We start from the raw sequence: 20,348 nt of genomic DNA, 5'->3' as shown, positions 1-20,348 counted from the left end.
AAGCGACGCCGCTTATTCTGCTTGTGGTTTCCGCCTAGAGCGGATCAACGGCCCATTGTAAAGGAACACCAGGCTTTCCCCCAGGAAGCCTGGTGAGGCGAGGTTAGACGCAGACGGACCCTGAATCAAAGAGAAATGGGGAGGGGGTGGGCGGCATTCCAAGTTAGGACAGTCTGAGAGCAGCTGCGAGCAGGCAGAGAGCATCAACCTCTATCAGTTCATCACATGCCAATGAATGCACAGATAGTTCATGTGCTGCCATGGCACCAGTTGGAATCGTTTCTCCTCCTTCTCTACCTGACTTGCATTGTGACTAGCACAGTCATAGCTACTCCCAACTTAGTCCAATTAGAATTCATACTTTTATGATTTTCTTTTTGTGACTGAAACTGAAACTCATCCAGTTGTGTTCAATGCTGTCACACATAAAGTCAAGTCACATACCGGTATGCACCCGTACAATAAACTGCTTAAACCTTATATACTTCCGGGTTTTGGGGGGTTTGAGTCCCACATTTTCCAGCTGCTTCTGCAGAAATGGCAGATCTCCGGGTTAGTTAGTTTGAGCTTGTAGCAAGATGTGAGCTTGCTGCAAAATTGCTGCTATCTTCAGCAAATGCTCTTGTTCTTGGGTTACAAGTTACGACAGGCTGAGAGCAGCTGCGATGTTGGAGTTAGTTGAATCGACTCATACTGTATGCGCACAAGAATACATACAGAACACGTTATTTACCGGTATACAAAAGGTGCACTGATAGTTTCTGTTCTGCCATGGTACCAGTTGCATTGCCTCTCCTCCTTCTCTATTTGACTTGCAATGTGACTGCCAGAAAATAAAATTATACTCCTAACCCTATATGTAGTCCAATCAGAGTTAAAGTGAGACCCTTAGGATTTTACAGTAGTTATTAGCACAAGTGACAGTAATTCTGGCAGTTGTGTTCACTGCTAACAAATACCAGTCAGATGGCCACAAACATTTCAAGGATTTTAACCCGCAATTTCAGCCATCTCCAACGTTAAAGACAAGTGAAATGATAAATGAGTTTTTTTTCCACATTTTTAGAGCATATCTGTAGTCATCATGGGTATATTTAACACTTAAGGCGTTATCATACGTGAAGGGTGATCACCTCAACTTTTAGGTGATAAGTTATCACCTAAAAATGAGATAACAAGTGTACTAATGTTGTAGTTTTCTGACTTTTAAAGACTACACCGCGGCGATGGCTTATCCGACTGTACTGTGATAGGGCCATTAGATGCCAATAAATGTGGAAAAAAAGTCTGGTGTTTGTGCATTTTAATATCAAAAAGTACAGGCATAATTGCTCCTATCAAACAAAAACATAATGTGTGATGACATACGTCAACTCTACTTAATAATACATGAGAACAGAATGATTGACAGGTGCCTGTGTCAACTACTTCAACTTCAACAACTCCCAGCGAACCACTGTTCACTGCACTGGTTCCCCCCTTTCCCCGCCTCCCCGTTCGTCCTCTCCGCACAGCGGAGCGCTGGCCTCAGCCAATCACAAGCCATGGCTGACGTCTCGTCTCGTCCTATGAACTAAAATTGTTTCCATAGCGGCTGCCTTGTTACAGTCTATGGGAGCGCTGCTATGGAAAAGCTGTGACACTCAGCGCCGCCCATCTTTACATATTAATGCCTACTTTTTAATTTTGACCATCAAATCACATTCCCCCCAGCGCTAAGTCCTGCCTCAGTAGAACTGACCTTTGCACTTGGTTGTCACAGGGATTCTGTGACAGCAGCAGACTGGCAGGCTTGGTGTCAGGGTGGCTCTGATAGACAAACTGCTCCTGGATTTGCCAAAGGCAAAGTGGGAGATCATGTTTTTGTCACCGTTGGTCTGTCTCTAAGGGGCGAATCAAGCAGCCCACTGAACCAATCAGCACCAACTATCTTGTGGCCAAGAAAGTAGGCTACCTCCAGACATTTTCTTTCATATATGTGTAGTGGGTTGTTATTTCACTGGTTGCCCCTAGCAACGCGACGCCCCGCAAGCACCAGGCTGATTAAAAGGGAGCCGTACGGGGGTGCCGATTCACTGGCGTTTTTCTGTCTGCCTGGTCGGGGGTTGCGTGTGGAGACCGTCTCGCTTTAAGGTAACGTATAATGCGACTATGCCTATTGATCTCTGCTTATTGTCTCCGCCAGGCCAAAGGCATGGGAAGACTATGTTTTGCACCCTGTCTGTCAGTGTGTCCATGTGTGGCATAGTGGTATATTTAAGTTATTGCCAGACAACGCCACCGGGGGAGTTGCACCCCCGGAAATAGTTATTGTAGAACTAACTAATTCAAATACCTTGATTTACAAAAGCACACAAGTTCGTTATTACCTAAATGAACCAAGGCAGAAACACGTTTTAACAAAAGTACAAAACAGGCTTTATTATACAGGTCATTTCATCGCAGCCATATCAAAAGGTTAACAATAAAACTGGAATGCATTTCATTGGAGCAGTGTCATCAGTGGTGAGTCACAATAAAACTGCTGAACATCTACTGGAGGGGGGGCCAGTGCTGGGGAGGGATAGATGGGCGGAGCGACCCACCCACGGCAGTGGCACTTCAACAACCAAATCCAAACAAACTCAACAAAATAATAGCACATCAAAAAGGAATTACCACTACCATGGGTGGCCATCAACTGTCCCAACCGAGGAGCCCCAGCACCTGGCCTGCAATAGAAAGGACAGCATTAACAGACTCGCAGAGAACTATATTTATAAATGAAATGAACCTGATTAAGTCCTGATAAAATGACAATGCCATCTGTGGAGGGCTCAGGGCTGGGGGGCTCAATAGCCTAAATACTGAATCAGAACTATAGGATTGCCTTCCTCGCCAGTAGTTCATGAATAGGAAGCTTGGAGGTTGTGAGTTGACTGAAGGGTAAAACCAGGATCGCAAAACAGCAGTTGCCACCGGCCCTGAAATGGCAAGGCAACAAGTGGCCATGTTATACCTATTATACCAAAATATAAAGTTCCGAAACAGTAACAGAGAGATGCACAATGAACCTACCCAGTTAGCTTGAGTAGCACACACAGTGGTGTACTATCCACAGCAGCCGACACCGGGTAGAGTTAGTAATACTGAAATGCACATAAAGCCCAAGTTTATATTCATGTTGGTGAAGACACCAAATGAACACACGATTACAGAGAAGGAGGACCGTCAACCTACCTGGTATGCGTAGCCATTTAGCGCCGCACCCCAGAGCAGGAACTCCAGAAGGAGTCGTATAAAGCCATGAGCTAAAACGACACACAAACGGTCATGATCAAGCTTACACTACAGGGCATACCAGTCATTAAGCAGCAAAAGGGAAACGTACCTTCACACAAGAGTAGCTGAAGCCCAAAGGCCAGCATGAGCGGGGGACACTTGTAGGGCTATGCATGCTGCCCATGCCGTGGGAGACACAGCACCCTCCAACTCAGAGACAACAGCTAACTAGCAGCTGGAAGCCATGCTGCCTAAATACTGCCATCAATTAGCTCACCAACAAGTGGGAGGAGGATGGGCTGTGGGAACGCCCATACTGCTACACATGCATCCGTCCTGTTAGAACAGTTAGACTGCATGCCGTGCCTCCAGTAATAGAGTAACAAAGTTTGACGTAATTTACCCATCCTACCTGGTTCACGGTTATTTTCCCCCATTCTGAATTCCCTTAGACCTTCTTCATATAAGAACTGTGTTCCAAACCTAAACCCATGATCTCCACGGTTTGACTCATATGGATATGAAGAATCAGCTGATGGTGAGAAAACGCTAATGTTACTGTCGCCGAATTAGTTACATTTTCGCTAGAAACAGACTGCATCAAATATGAGTGACTGACTATCATAAACCATACAGAGCCACCTCACTGACAATATCGTGCAGACCGTTTGATTATTTTTGGACCACAATGCTGAGACTCAACAATACAAACATAACGGTAACAGCCCTTAACTAATCACAGCTAACGAGATGGCTCACCTAAACAACATCAGCTGGGGAGAAATTGGAAGTAAAGTGTCACTGCGAGAACATCTGCAGGAACACAAAAGGTAAAAATACATCAAGCCAGGACCAAGTGTGGAGAAGTGGGGTCACAGGTGCAGCGCACAACTTGGTTGGTGAGTTGGTGAGACGAAGGAGAACTCCAGGCAGGAATAACCCCACAGTACTGGAGAACTCTACGCACCTGTGTCACCTCAAGACCTCAGGAGGGACCCACCCAATACCTCCCCAGAGAAGCCTCTTGTTGGGAAAAAAAAAAAAAAAATAGAGCAGGAGAGGGGAGTTTAGCCTTGGTCAGGAGGAGGAGATGGGCAGTGATTTGGCCACCACTGCCGACCCGGCAATCAGGAGGGTGTTGTGGTTTGCGGGTCGAAACACCTTATGATCGATGGTTACCACCTGAAGACATCAAATTTTCCTGGCCAAGGCTACATTCACCAAACGTGAATGGAGGAGAAGCATCGTTAGATGTAATTTTAATCATATGAGATGATTTAAAGATGACCCAATGTTATTCTCCATAGAGAAATTACTTCTGTGAACCGGGGGATGAGCGAGTGACGTCATGATTTTGTTACTCTATAGGCACTGAAGTTTAACTGTTCCACCCGAAGGTGGCCGTATATATCAGCCCATTGTTGTTGTATACCGGTATGTTTACCATTTCAGCATTCAGATTCAAACGCAATAATGTAATTTTATACATGCATAGATGCTCTTCATACAAACCATCACTTTGTTTCCAGCTGTGTTCTTCCTCCATTTTTCTCCTCCATCAACTGACAGTGATGGATCTGATTTTACATGATGCTGACTGCTGATGACTGAGGTCAACTTACTGTTTATGCAACTATAATTCACTCTGTCCAGTAACTATACATTTTAATTCTGTCTAATAACTATACATTTTAACTCTGTCTAATAACTATACATTTTAACTCTGTCAAGTAACTATACATTTGAACTCTGTCTAATAACTATACATTTTAAACTCTGTCTAATAACTATACATTTTAAATATGTCTAATAACTATACATTTTAACTCTGTCCTGTAACTATACATTTGAACTCTGTCTAATAACTATACATTTTAAATATGTCTAATAACTATACATTTTAACTCTGTCCAGTAACTATACATTTTAACTCTGTCTAATAACTATACATTTTAACTCTGTCTAATAACTATACATTTTAACTCTGTCTAATAACTATACATTTTAACTCTGTCTAATAACTATACATTTTAAATATGTCTAGTAACTATACATTTTAACTCTGTCTAATAACTATACATTTTAAATATGTCTAGTAACTATAATGATGATTCACTCTGTCCCGCTGAGAATGTCTTCAAAAAGGAATGTCCTTTAACAGCAGTGTGTAGGCCTAGCCTACAAAGCATGACCAATGTGTAATTTTACAGGATGATTTGTGTCAATATAAATTCAGAATAATAGCCTTTAAAATGACCAAAATATATTTACTCACTTCGTTTTTCTAAAATATATAATACCCATAGAGGTTATTTTATGTTTTGTTTTTCTACTTAAAATAGTTTTGAGAACTTCTGTAAACTAGGATTGTTACTGAAAACACTGGATTGTCAACAATGTAAAAACAAAAATCCTTTGAGAAAAATGTAATTATGTAAAAATGTATCATACTGTAGCCTACAGTACATGTACAGTATATTGAATAGATTCTCAAAATACTACATAAAAAATGTATCATGAATGTAAGATTGCCAAAAATCTTAGCATTGCCCAGACATGTGCTAAAATGGGTAAAGTTATAGCACTGTTCAAACTTGTAAAATAACCTCTGATTATAATAGCCATCCAAAGTTTATTATTTATATTATCGTTATTTCATATTACTGTGAGGTCTGGGGCTAAGCCCTGGACACCCACCTATAACCACCACACCAATGGACGGGTTTCTGGTCCACGTTACACTGATAAGAACTAGATGCGTGCGCAGGTCGGTACCAAAATTAGCCAATGAAACCAGCGCTCCCCAAAACAACAGGTTTGGGGATTGGTGGTAATTGATTACATGATAAAGTCACCTGTGCATTTAGTCTCAATGTTTGTAAACAAGAAACAGGTCTATAGTTTGTTTGGAATTGTTGCTATTCAACTGTGTTTACAAGACTAGCGTGGAGCAACAGGTTAACGTTCACAAAATATTGCATTGCATTGCAGAGTAACGAAGTCCTGACATCGTTCATCCCCTGGTTTCCGGAAGTGATTTCTCTATAGACGGGTTTCTTGTTTACAAACATTGAGACTAAATGCACAGGTGACTGTATCATGTAATCAGTCTGTCCAATCCCCAAACCTGTTGTTTTGGGGAGCGCTGGTTAAGCCTGGTTTCATTGGCTAATTTTGGTACCGAATCAAACGTGACGTGGACCAGAAACCCGTCTATTGAGAATAACATTGGGTCATCTTATAATCGTGGTCCAAAAATAAACACAAATTTCTATGCAATATAGGGGAGGTGGCTCTGTATCATTTACAAAAGCCAGTCATATTTGATACAGTCTGTTTCTGGCGAAGATTTTACTAATTCTGCTGCAGTAACATTTTCTCGCCTTCCGTTGATTCTTCATATCCATATGAGTCTAACCGCAGAGATCATTTGTTTATTTTTGGAACACAGTTCTTATTTGACTATTGGAATTCAGAAAGGGGAAAAATAAAACGGGACCCAGTTAGGATGTTTAAATGACTTCAGACTACGGTGCTCTATTAGTTGTTATAGCTGGTATTTCTTAATAACTGACCAAGCCGAACAAACTCATCATCAAAATTAATCATTCTCTTTATTTATTTATATATTTATTTATTTTTTAAGAATTTATTTTTCAGCAAAATAGATAGCAAAATCCTGGTGGGGTGGGGTGCATAAAAAAAGAAAGAAAAAAGAATGTCATGGGCACCCAAAAATATTTTGCTACATCATGCACCTTTTTCATTCCCATGTTATAAAAGACAGGTTGGTTGGAGTGCATGTTTTGAAGCCCAAGTTGAATTTTAACACAATCAGCGGGGCAGTGGTACTACGACAGCTAGGATTAAAAAAAGAATAATATTAACAAAGTAGTCCCCCACATGACAACTCAATTATGGCAATTTCCATGATCACACCAATGGTTAGAGTTTAGAATACATTGCAATACATTTACTTTACTTAGGTTCTTGACTGACATGCAGGCCAACTCAAACCTAACCTACTATGTTTCAGGTTCAGGATACAGCCTACAAAGTAGCCCATTGCCTATTTTAACCACAAGGTGAAAACAAATGCCACTATATTACATCCCTCTTTACTGTACACATCCACAGCAACATTTCTCCAAACTAAAGTTTCAATGTTCGTGAATAAATAAATACATACAATAACAATTTAGCCTCACTATTAGCCCCACTGATCTCACTGAACTGAGTTTCAGCACAAAAGTGGGGTCAAATGTTCTACTGCTATGTCGCCATAACATGTGGGTATGCCCTACCAACAGGCAGAAAAGGGTGACTCCTTACCCTCCTTCAAAACCTACAGGTGGCTGCAATTTGTCTAACGTCTGGAAATTTCCCCCCAACCGCCAAATGTTTACTTTACATAAGAGCCATTTGAGCCATGTTCTTATTTTATTGATTGATGATTACGTCACTTAAAGGGATATATCACTTAAAGGGATATATCACTTAAAAATATATAATAATAATAATAATTATTTGGGAATATGGAAACAATGAAATACAAAACAAGAATTATTAAAAATAAATGGAAAAAAAAAGTTACCGGAAAAACACAGCCTGCTCATGTATTAGGAGGGTAGTATGAGTCACCAGAAAAATAAAGGGTGTTTTTAATTAATCTATCATGGTTAAAATGGATGTTGAAGTTACAATGGGTGTGTGTGTGGGGAGAGGCCCCCCTCAGGCCCTGGGCCTGGAGGGCCTGGTAACATTTACATCAAATATCTAAATATTGAATCAAGCAAATTAAAAACTGTTCAGGGTGTTCATAAAAGCCTGAATAGAAGATAAAATTACCAAAAGATTTTTTGAATGTGAAATATCCCTTTAATATTGATGTCATCAGGGATCTCCATATATGGGCATGAAAGGGATATGGTTCCCCTGGCATCGCAGGGATCTCCATATCTCCATATGGGATTTGGTTCCCTTTGCATCACAGGGATCTCCATACCTCCATATATGGGCATAAAGGGGATTTGGTTCCCCTGGCATCGCAGGGATCTCCAGAAAGGGATTTCACGTCTTTTGTTCTTGTATTATTGTTCCGCTTGATTCGTTTGTATAATTGTGCCCTCATTGACTTGTTATTTTAGTTTAACTATTGCTTAGTTAAGTGTGCCTGCCATGCAAAGCAATGGCAAAACACTTATTGTAATCCGCCATACTTATATAATAATAATAATAACTAGAAAAGAAAATTTCTAAGAAATTTTAAGTGTGCCTGCAGCTCGCTAAGTCTGTGCAACCTTGTGTAGCGGTTGGTGTTAGCATTAGCGTTATATTTTTTAACATTAGCATTTTTTGCATAAGCTTTAACATTACTGTTCTTCATATGACACCACCCACATGTCTGTACGACAAACGGTTCACGAGAAAAAGGGTCACTTCCTGTTTGGTGTGAGGGGCACTTCCTGTTTGGCGAAATAGGCCAGGATTAATGAATTAAAGCTGCAAGCAGCGATGACCGGGCCCTCGCAGCTCTACCCACGTCACAAGGCCAGCAGCCAATCAGAAACCAAACAGGAAGTCAGCCATTTCGACTAATTAGTGGCGTTTTGGCTCATTTTTGGCCGTTATCACGGGTCGCACTTTAACAACAGTTTTTTGAGAAAAAATTGTTTTGTGAGAAAAAAATATTTTTTTGAGAAAAAAGATTTTTTGAGAAAAAAAAAATTTTGAGGAAAAAAAATTTTTGAGAAAAAAGAAATTGAGAAAAAAAAATTGAGAAAAAAAAAATTTGAGAAAAAAAAATTGAGAAAAAAAAATTGAGAAAAAAAAATTTGAGAAAAAAAAATTTGAGAAAAAAAAATTTTATGAAAAAAAAAATTGAGAAAAAAAAAATTTTGAGAAAAAAAAGTTTTGAGAAAAAAGAATTTGAGAAAAAAAAATTGAGAAAAAATTTTTTTTTGAGAAAAAAAAGAATTTGAGAAAAAAAAATTTTTGAGAAAAAAAAAATTTGAGAAAAAAAAATTGAGAAAAAAAAATTTGAGAAAAAAAAAATTTGAGAAAAAAAAAATTTTGAGAAAAAAAAATTTGAGAAAAAAAAATTTTATGAAAAAAAAAATTTTATGAAAAAAAAAATTGAGAAAAAAAAAATTGAGAAAAAAAAATTGAGAAAAAAAAAATTTTGAGAAAAAAAAGTTTTGAGAAAAAAGAATTTGAGAAAAAAAAATTTTGAGAAAAAAAAAATTGAGAAAAAAAATTTTTTTGAGAAAAGAAAAATTTGAGAAAAAAAAATTTTTGAGAAAAAAAAAATTTGAAAAAAAAAATTGAGAAAAAAAAATTTGAGAAAAAAAAAATTTGAGAAAAAAAAATTTTGAGAAAAAAAAATTTGAGAAAAAAAAATTTTTGAGAAAAAAAAATTTTGAGAAAAAAAAATTTTTGAGAAAAAAAAATTTTTGAGAAAAAAAAAATGTATGACACCAGCCGCGAGTCTGTACGACAAACGGTTCATGAGTTATAGAGGCACTTCCTGTTTGGCGAAGGACACTTCCTGTTACAGAGGGGGCAGGGCTTAATCAATTACAGCTCATCCCTATTGGCCGGAAAAAGACCAAAGTTGTGTGTGCATTTTAAAGTTTAAATCACGTTGCTAGGCAAAAGTATGGCAGAGTTATGTGGCGCCAAAGTTTCTGGGTTTTTTTCGGAGTCCCCCATTCTAAGTCAATGGGGTTTTTGGGCGTAGTTTTTTGCGAATTACGTCGCAATCGTATCGCGGATCGGAAAGAAAAGTAATAGCACACCATTCCCGGCCGAGCCGCACATTTTGATGTATATATTGCGGGGGTGGTGTAAATTGTGCGGCAGTTATTACGTGCCGAAGTTTCCCCCATTCTAAGTCAATGGGGTTTTTTGGCGTCGTTTTTTGCGAATTACGTCGCAATGGTAACGCGGATCGGAAAGAAAAGTAATAGCACACCATTCCCGGCCGAGCCGCACGTTTTGATGTATATATTGCGGCGGTGGCGTAAATTGTGCGGCAGTTATTACGAGCAGAAATTTGCAAGAACATTACTTACTGACTGACTGACTTAAGTATGGCGGATTACAATAAGTGTTCTGCTATTGCATAGCAGGCACACTTAATAATAACTAGAAGAGAAAATTTCTAAGAAATTTTAAGTGTGCCTGCAGCTCGCTAAGTCTGTGCAACCTTGTGTAGCGGTTGGTGTTAGCATTAGCGTTATTTCATTTGACGCAACCCGCGTGTCTGTATGACAAACGGTTCACGAGATCAAGGGTCACTTCCTGTTTGGTGAGGGGCACTTCCTGTTTGGCGAAATAGGCCCCAATTAAGGTCATGGACGATTAATGAATTAAAGCTGCAAGCAGCGATGACCGGGCCCTCGCAGCTCTACCCACGTCACAAGGCCAGCAGCCAATCAGAAACCAAACAGGAAGTCAGCCATTTCGACTAATTAGTGGCGTTTTGGAGCATTTTTGGCCGTTATGACGGGTCGCACTTTAACGACAGTTTTTTGAGAAAAAATTGTTTTGTGAGAAAAAAAAAATTTGAGAAAAAAAAAATTGAGAAAAAAACTTTTTTGAGAAAAAGAAATTTTGAAAAAAAAAATGTGAGAAAAAAAATTTTTGAGAAAAAAAAATGTGAGAAAAAAAAATTTGAGAAAAAAAAATTTTGAGAAAAAAAATTTGAGAAAAAAAAAATTGAGAAAAAAAAAATTTTGAGAAAAAAAAATGTGAGGAAAAAATTTTTTTGAGAAAAAAAATTTTTGAGAAAAAAAAAATTTGGAGAAAAAAAAAATTGAGAAAAAAAAATTTGAGAAAAAAAATTTTTTGAGAAAAAAAATTTTGAGAAAAAAAAATTTGAGAAAAAAAAATTTGAGAAAAAAAAAATTTGAGAAAAAAAAAAATTGTGAGAAAAAAAAATTGAGAAAAAAAGAAAAGGTATGACACCAGCCGCGAGTCTGTACGACAAACGGTTCATGAGTTATAGAGGCACTTCCTGTTTGGTGAAGGGCACTTCCTGTTAAAGAGGGGGCGGGGCTTAATCAATTACAGCTTATCCCTATTGGTCGGAAAAAGACCAAAGTTGTGTGAGCATTTTACATTTTAAATGACGTTGCTAGGCAAAAGTATGGCAGAGTTATGTGGCGCCAAAGTTTCTGGGAAAAAAAAAATTTGAGAAAAAAAAAATTGAGAAAAAAAAAATTTGAGAAAAAAAAATTTGAGAAAAAAAATGTTGAGAAAAAAAAAATGTTGAGAAAAAAAATTTGAGAAAAAAAATGTTTTGAGAAAAAAAAATGTGAGAAAAAAAATTTTTTGAGAAAAAATTTTTTTGAGAAAAAAAAATTTTGAGAAAAAAAAATTGAGAAAAAAAAATTGAGAAAAAAAAATTTTTGAGAAAAAAAATTTTGAGAAAAAAAAATTTGAGAAAAAAAAAATTTGAGAAAAAAAAAATTTGAGAAAAAAAAATTGAGAAAAAAAGAAAAGGTATGACACCAGCCGCGAGTCTGTACGACAAACGGTTCATGAGTTATAGAGGCACTTCCTGTTTGGTGAAGGGCACTTCCTGTTAAAGAGGGGGCGGGGCTTAATCAATTACAGCTCATCCCTATTGGTCGGAAAAAGACCAAAGTTGTGTGAGCATTTTACATTTTAAATGACGTTGCTAGGCAAAAGTATGGCAGAGTTATGTGGCGCCAAAGTTTCTGGGTTTTTTTCGGAGTCCCCCATTCAAAGTCAATGGAGTTTTTGGGCGTTGTTTTTTGCGGATTACATCGCAATCGTAAAGCGGATCGGAAAGAAAAGTAATAGCACACCATTCCCGGCCGAGCCGCACATTTTGATGTATATATTGCGGGGGTGGCGTAAATCGTGCGGCAGTTATTACGTGCCGAAGTTTCCCCCATTCTAAGTCAATGGGGTTTTTTGGCGTCGTTTTTTGCGAATTACGTCGCAATGGTAACGCGGATCGGAAAGAAAAGTAATAGCAACCTATTCCCGGCCGAGCCGCACGTTTTGATGTATATATTGCGGCGGTGGCGTAAATTGTGCGGCAGTTATTACGTGCAGAAATTCGTGGCGAAAGACTTAATTAATTAACTAGAAGAGAAAATTTCTAAGAAATTTTAAGTGTGCCTGCAGCTCGCTAAGTCTGTGCAACCTTGTGTAGCGGTTGGTGTTAGCATTAGCGTTATTTCATTTGACGCAACCCGCGTGTCTGTATGACAAACGGTTCACGAGATCAAGGGTCACTTCCTGTTTGGTGAGGGGCACTTCCTGTTTGGCGAAATAGGCCCCAATTAAGGTCATGGACGATTAATGAATTAAAGCTGCAAGCAGCGATGACCGGGCCCTCGCAGCTCTACCCACGTCACAAGGCCAGCAGCCAATCAGAAACCAAACAGGAAGTCAGCCATTTCGACTAATTAGTGGCGTTTTGGAGCATTTTTGGCCGTTATCACGGGTCGCACTTTAACGACAGTTTTTTGAGAAAAAAATTGTTTTGTGAGAAAAACAAATTTTGAGAAAAAAACTTTTTTGAGAAAAATACATTTTGAAAAAAAAATGAGAAAAAAAATTTTTTTGAGAAAAAAAAATGTGAGAAAAAAAATTTGAGAAAAAAAAAATTGAGAAAAAAACATTTTGAGAAAAAAAAATTTGAGAAAAAAAAAATTGAGAAAAAAAATTGAGAAAAAAAATTTTGAGAAAAAAAAAAAAATTTTTGAGAAAAAAATTTTGAGAAAAAAAAAATTTGAGAAAAAAAAAATTTGAGAAAAAAAATTTTGAGAAAAAAAAATTTTGAGAAAAAAAAAATGAGAAAAAAAAATTTTGAGAAAAAAAAAATTTGAGAAAAAAAAATTTGAGAAAAAAAAATTTTGAGAAAAAAATTTTTTGAGAAAAAAAAATTGAGAAAAAAAAAAATTTGAGAAAAAAAGAAAAGGTATGACACCAGCCGCGAGTCTGTACGACAAACGGTTCATGAGTTATAGAGGCACTTCCTGTTTGGTGAAGGGCACTTCCTGTTATAGAGGGGGCGGGGCTTAATCAATTACAGCTCATCCCTATTGGTCGGAAAAAAGACCAAAGTTGTGTGAGCATTTTACATTTTAAATGACGTTGCTAGGCAAAAGTATGGCAGAGTTATGTGGCGCCAAAGTTTCTGGTTTTTTTTCGGAGTCCCCCATTCAAAGTCAATGGGGTTTTTTGAGCGTAGTTTTTTACGAATTTTGTCGCAATGGTAACGCGGATCGGAAAGAAAAGTAATAGCACACCATTCCCGGCCGAGCCGCACATTTTGATGTATATATTGCGGGGGTGGCGTAAATCGTGCGGCAGTTATTAAGTGCCGAAATTTCCCCCATTCTAAGTCAATGGGGTTTTTGGGCGTCGTTTTTTGCGAATTACGTCGCAATGGTAACGCGGATCGGAAAGAAAAGTAATAGCAACCTATTCCCGGCCGAGCCGCACGTTTTGATGTATATATTGCGTGGGTGGCGTAAATTGTGCGGCAGTTATTACGTGCAGAAATTTGTGGCGAAACTATGGACTTAATTAAGTATGGCGGATTACAATAAGTGTTTTGCTATTGCATAGCAGGCACACTTAATTAATGACTTAAGTATGGCGGATTACAATAAGTGTTTTGCCATTGCGTTGCATGGCAGGCACACTTAATAATCACTTCACAAAATTTCGGCACGTAATAAGTGCCGCACGATTTACGCCACCGCCGCAATATATACATCAAAACGTGCGGCTCGGCCGGGAATGGGGTGCTATTACTTTTCTTTCCGATCCGCGTTACCATTGCGACGTAATTCGCAAAAAACGACGCCAAAAAACCCCATTGACTTAGAATGGGGGAAACTTCGGCACGTAATAACTGCCGCACGATTTACGCCACCCCCGCAATATATACATCAAAATGTGCGGCTCGGCCGGGAATGGTGTGCTATTACTTTTCTTTCCGATCCGCGTAACCATGGCAACGTAATTCGCAAAAAACTACGCTCAAAAACCCCCATTGACTTTGAATGGGGGACTCCGAAAAAAAAAACCAGAAACTTTGGCGCCACATAACTCTGCCATACTTTTGCCTAGCAACGTGATTTAAACTTTAAAATGCACACACAACTTTGGTCTTTTTCCAGCCAATAGGGATGAGCTGTAATTGATTAAGCCCCGCCCCCTCTATAACAGGAAGTGCCCTTTGCCAAACAGGAAGTGCCTCTATAACTCATGAACCGTTTGTCGTACAGACTCGCGGCTGGTGTCATACATTTTTTTTTCTCAAAAAATTTTTTTTCTCAAAAAATTTTTTTTTCTCAATTTTTTTTTCTCAAACTTTTTTTTTTCTCAATTTTTTTTTTCTCAATTTTTTTTTTCTCAAATTTTTTTTTCTCAAACATTTTTTTTTCTCAAAAAATTTTTTTTCTCAATTTTTTTTTCTTAAATTTGTTTTTTCTTAAATTTGTTTTTTCTCAAAAAAAAATTTTTCTCAATTTTTTTTTCTCAATTTTTTTTCTTAATTTTTTTTTTCTCAAAAAAAATGTTTTCTCAAAAAGTATTTTTTTCTCAAAATGTTTTTTTTCTCAATTTTTTTTTCTCAAAAAAAATTCGCCATGGTAACGCGGATTGGAAAGAAAGTTAATAGCACACCATTCCAAGTGACCCTTTATCTCGTGATCCGTTTGTCGTACAGACATGTGGGTGGTGTCATATGAAGAACCATAATGTTAAAGCTTATGCAAAAAATGCTAATGTTAAAAAATGTAACGCTAATGCTAACACCAACCGCTAAACAAGGTTGCACAGACTTAGCGAGCTGCAGGCACACTTAAAATTTCTTAGAAATTTTCTTTTCTAGTTATGTTTCTTTTTGCCAATTTAGTTTTTACTGGGATCCTAGTATTATCTTTATTTTAACGTGAAGCATTTTATTTATGGAAGGTGCTATACAGTACAAATGAAGTTGTTATTGTCTCGACCAGGCCAAAAGTCATGGTCGAGACTATTTTTTGCACCATCTGTCCGTACGTACAAACGTATGTCCGTGCGTACATCCTAATCTCTGGCACTGTTGGCACGATGGCAGCTAAATTCCCTGGGTGCCACCTCTGCCCCAAATGTTTCACACTGGCCTGTTATAGCGTCACCAGGAGGCTGATTAATGCGAAACTCATTTTTAGACAGTACTTCTACAGATGTTTTCCAAAAATCAAGCAAATCGGTACACAGTATGTTTAAAGTCATTAAGCAAATTTGTTTGCTTAATGACTCGTCATATTCGGGTCTTTCAAATTCGTCATATTCCATCTTGATTGGACAAGATTTTTAGCTTCCAAAGTTTGCAGGAGTTCTCCGATTTCAACAAAATGGCTCAACTCATGCGTGCGATTTCCATGAAATTTTGCATGCACATTCCCACTAGGCCGAGGAAGAATGGCACTTGAAATTTTCAAATGAGCCTCATGGTGGCGCTATACCAAGCTGATTTAACCCTAACCCTAACCTCAGTAAAACTATGCCTAAACCTAATCGTAATCCTAACCTCCTAAAACTAACGCTGGTGAATGCTAACCTGGCGAATTTTAACCTGTTTGGACCAACGGCAGTTCGGACCATGGGGGAGTCCCCTCCTCAATGGTATCGGTACAAATGGCTTTACAAAATGGACACTGAACCCAGCAACAGTTGCACAACTGGTCAATGAGAATTTGATCTGGTGTCACTCGCAGTGTTGGGTGTAACGTCGTTATAACTAACGACGTTACGTAACGACGTTAGTTTGGCGGTAGCGGAGGAACTTAACAAGTTACATTTTACAATATAACGGTTAGTTACTTAGTTATATTTTCGAAAAAGTAATCTCGTTATTTTTTTTAAAAAGTGTCCCATTTTCACTGTTCATTTTGTTGCCACCGATTAAAAAAGAAGCCCCGAGTCGCATTTCCTCCTCCTGTCTTATTCTGTCAACAAATACACGTGTGTAGCTGTCTGTCTGTCTGCCTGTCTGTCTGCCTGTCTGACTCCCTCGTATGTCAGCCAATCACATTCCTTTCATCTCTCCAGCTCTGCAACGCGCGTCATGTTGAAACCAGGAAATCAACTCACTCACTGTTGTTGACTGTTGACTTGGTAATCTCCATCCATGTCCCACAAAACAACGACAGAAGCTGCTGCGTCCGTCTGTAATATAGCCTACGTGTTGATCGTTCCTCACAACGGGGAGATATTAGTAGCGTCCGTGCCTTTAGTTGACCGTGTGTAAAAGTCCGCGTCGGTAGGGTATTAAAATGGATTTACTGTACATCATCGGATCGTATCTGGACGGCGGACAACGGTGGATTCAGACCCGGCCATTTAACTCCGGTATAGAGCCTCCATATCAACGCCACGGCACCGAGGTACTGTACAGTTTAATGCTGAGGAGCGTTGGTCTTTTGAAGAGGACGCATGAGCTAAAAAGAGGCTGCACTCTTGTCTTTTTATGTTTACCAAACTTCCACGCTGGTGGGTTTTAATGGTCGGTAACGATAGCGGTAGCTCGTTAAGTTACAATTGTCATTGGGTAGCGGAGTAACTTAACAGATTAGTTTTTCAAGTCAGTAACTAAAGTAACATAACGAGTTACTTCAAAATGTAACGATACCCAACACTGGTCACTCGGACATCCACCACATTGATCGAGAGCTCGTTCAAATCCTCCTTCATGGACTTCAGGTGGAAACATGTATTTTTTTTAGCAAAAATAGCTGATCTACAACCTCAAAACACATTGAAGTGAGGCATTGTGTACTTGCATAATTATTGGCTATTTTCAACAAAGTGAATTGGTTTAGAGGGAAAATTAAAGACCGTTGGGAGGTCACCACAGTCACCGGAGCTAGGCCTACTATAGGGTTTCAATAATTTAAATGGAGCTAATCTAATTACATTTGGATCTAAGTTCAGTTCCTGTTAACAGAGTCAACAACAGCGGTAAACTAAACACAAATAGCACCGAAAAAACAACTTACGGGGGAAATAATAAAATAACAAAACAAGGAGACATGAGACGTGAATTCTCTTTACACAGCCTTCACTCGACTGCCCTCACTGGTGTGAGGCATTTTATTGAACACACCCAAATCAATTAGCAATGCACGCCCCCTCGCAGGTGGCACAAATCATGGTCATCACTTCCTCAATAAACACAATCAACAGTCAACATTAAGTTTGCCCAGTGTCCATTATTTAAACAATAAAAACAAACTAGAAAAGAAAATTTCCAAGAAATTTTAAGTGTGCCTGCAGCTTGCTAAGTGTGTGCAACCTTGTAAAGCAGTTTTACATCAGCATTTTTATCATTAGCTTTAACATTAATATTTTTTTAGCATTAGCATTATCATAGATTTGTTTTCCTTTAAACATTAGGCATTTGTTAGCATTAGCATTTGTTAGCATTAGCATTAGCATTTTTAGCATTAGCATGCGTTAGCATCTGCATATGTTAGCATAGCATTATCATGTGTTAGCATTAGCATATGTGTTAGCATTAGCATTTGTTAGCATTAGCATTAGCATTTGTTAGCATTAGCATGTATTAGCATTAGCATTTGTTAGCATTAGCATATGTTAGCATTAGCATGTGTTAGCATTAGCATTTGTTAGAATTAACATTAGCATTAGCATTTGCTAACATTAGCATTCGTTAGCATTAGCATATGTTAGCATTAGCATTTTTTAGCATTAGCATTTGTTAGCATTAGCATGTGTTAGCATTAGCATTAGCATTTTTAGCATTAGCATTTGTTAGCATTAGCATGTGTTAGCATTAGCATGTGTTAGCATTAGCATTTGTTAGCATTAGCATTAGCATTAGCGGTTAGCCGTTGGGACTGTGGGACCACCCACCGAGTTTGTGACCAGTAACGTGTTGGGAAGTGGAGACATGGCTGTTTAAAGCCCAGCCAATAGGAAGGCAGAGGGGGCGGGGCTTAAGCATTTACAGATAGTTCCTATTTGCCATGTAAGTACACACATCGAGTTTCGAGACGGTACCATGCTGCAAACTGGAGATAAAGCTGTTTAAAGCTAAGCCAATAGGAAGATAGGGGCGGGGCTTAAGAGGGGGCTGGGCTTAAGTAATAAGTCCCTATTGGCCGTTTAAGTCCAGACACCAAGTTTCAAGACGGTACCATGCTGTGAACTGGAGTAGTGGCTGTTTAAAACCCAGCCAATAGGAATACAGAGGGGGCGGGGCTTAATCAATTACAGCTCATCCCTATTGGCCGGAAAAGACCAAAGTTGTGTGTGCATTTTAAAGTTTAAATCACGTTGCTAGGCAAAATTATGGCAGAGTTATGTGGCGCCAAAGTTTCTGGGTTTTCTGGGTCCCCCATTCAAAGTCAATGAGGGTTTTTGCGCGTAGTTTTTTACGAATTACGTTGCCATGGTAACGCGGATCGGAAAGAAAAGTAATAGCACACCATTCCCGGCCGAGCCGCACGTTTTGATGTATATATTGCGGAGGTGGCGTAAATCTTGCGGCAGTTATTACGTGCCGAAATTTCCCCCATTCTAAGTCAATGGGGTTTTTGGGCGTCGTTTTTTGCGAATTACGTCGCAATGGTAACGCGGATCGGAAAGAAAAGTAATAGCACACCATTCCCGGCCGAGCCGCACGTTTTGATGTATATATTGCGGCGGTGGCGTAAATTGTGCGGCAGTTATTACGTGCAGAAATTCGTGGCGAAAGACTTAATGACTTAATGACTTAAGTATGGCGGATTACAATAAGTGTTTTGCTATTGCATAGCAGGCACACTTAATAAATATATCACAATGTGAGAGCATCACTCAACAGTTCCACTGTGACATCATTACATAATCAGTTACATCAGAGTAGGAGGAGACTTTAGACATGATGTCGTCACGGCACGATAAGATTTATTTTGTAATGTAATCTTATACATTTTCAGTGCTTGAAAGAAAACAAATCTTCATGAATTTAACAATCCAGCAATAGCCGATAGCTGCAGCCACAATTATGTTGTTGTTTTGCTGTTAATCAAACAAAAGCTAACTAGTTTTGATTTTTTAAAAGTGTGTTTTTGTTTGTTCAAAATTCACAGACCACATGTTCTCCAAGCTCTGTATAGCTTCCTGTTTTGTGTGCTTTTTCCATTCTTCAGGAATTTCCCCTCTGCCTACAAATTTCTTGCCATGATGCTCCTCCAGTTCCTTTTGAAATCGACAGACAAACCATTTCCAGTAGGTCAGTTTTGATTCATCAGGGGTAATGCTCCAGTCGGCATACTTTGGACCACCATTTTGATACTCTTTGTATGGGATGATCTCCTCTGAATCTGGTTTAGGGCGGAAGGTTCGATCACTTGCAACTGAGGTTGTGCAAAAATGAATGACAAGTTCCACTGTACCTCTAGTGTGCCATCCATCAATTCCAGACGGGCGATGAAAAGGGACACTGTGCTTGTCTGGACTGTGATCCTCAAGGGTGTTGGTACAAATGGCTTTACAGAATGGACACTGTACCCAGCAACAGTTGCACAGTTGTTCAATGAGAATTTGATCTGGTGTCATTTGGACATCCACCACATTGATCGAGAGCTTGCTCAAATCCTCCTTCATGGACTTCAGGTGTTTCTCAATCTCCTCTTTAAGAAAGTCAAAGTTGTTGATGTCATTGAAATGATCATAGCAGTTGGTGGCAACGTGTAGGACATCATTTAATGGACTAGAAAACTCCTTCAACCACATGTTGGTGTCTCCTCTCTTTGTTTTCACTTGTTCTGTTGCATCGTGCACTGCTTGACTCAGAAGCATGGCTATGTCATCCACATTCTTCTTCATGATATGTAGTACCTTGGCCTTATTGGTGGACATGTATTCTTCAACAGCTTTTTTAATAAATTGCCCAACGTGTTCCCTTGGATGTGTGATGTACTTCATGTAACTTTTAAAGTCCTCCTCTTTTGCCAATGATTGTAAAACATGTTTCTCCAAGTTAACCCTATTCCCACTGAAGGGAGGGTGACTACTTCTCATCTCTCCAGCCAAATGAATGG

The 20,348-nt window shown here is 38.8% G+C and overlaps 1 protein-coding gene across 1 annotated transcript; it reads right to left on the bottom strand.

Moving 5' to 3' along the window:
- Positions 1-2,676: 2,676 nt before the first annotated feature.
- On the bottom strand, positions 2,677-20,188 carry LOC308284205 (interferon-induced very large GTPase 1-like; the record flags this gene model as incomplete). The annotated part of the gene is made up of 3 exons (XM_080724753.1): positions 19,397-20,188; positions 3,220-3,290; positions 2,677-2,711 (listed from the first exon to the last, which is right to left on the bottom strand). The coding sequence occupies exons 1-3, from the start codon at positions 20,164-20,166 to the stop codon at positions 2,677-2,679; spliced, it is 876 nt and encodes a 291-aa protein (XP_080580879.1). The 5' UTR covers positions 20,167-20,188.
- Between the last annotated feature and the right edge of the window lie 160 nt (positions 20,189-20,348).

The sequence above is a fragment of the Nannobrachium achirus genome (genome assembly GCF_963921795.1).
Source record: "Nannobrachium achirus genome assembly, chromosome: 4".
NCBI lineage: Eukaryota > Metazoa > Chordata > Actinopteri > Myctophiformes > Myctophidae > Nannobrachium > Nannobrachium achirus.
This window is presented reverse-complemented; position numbering and strand designations above follow the sequence as displayed.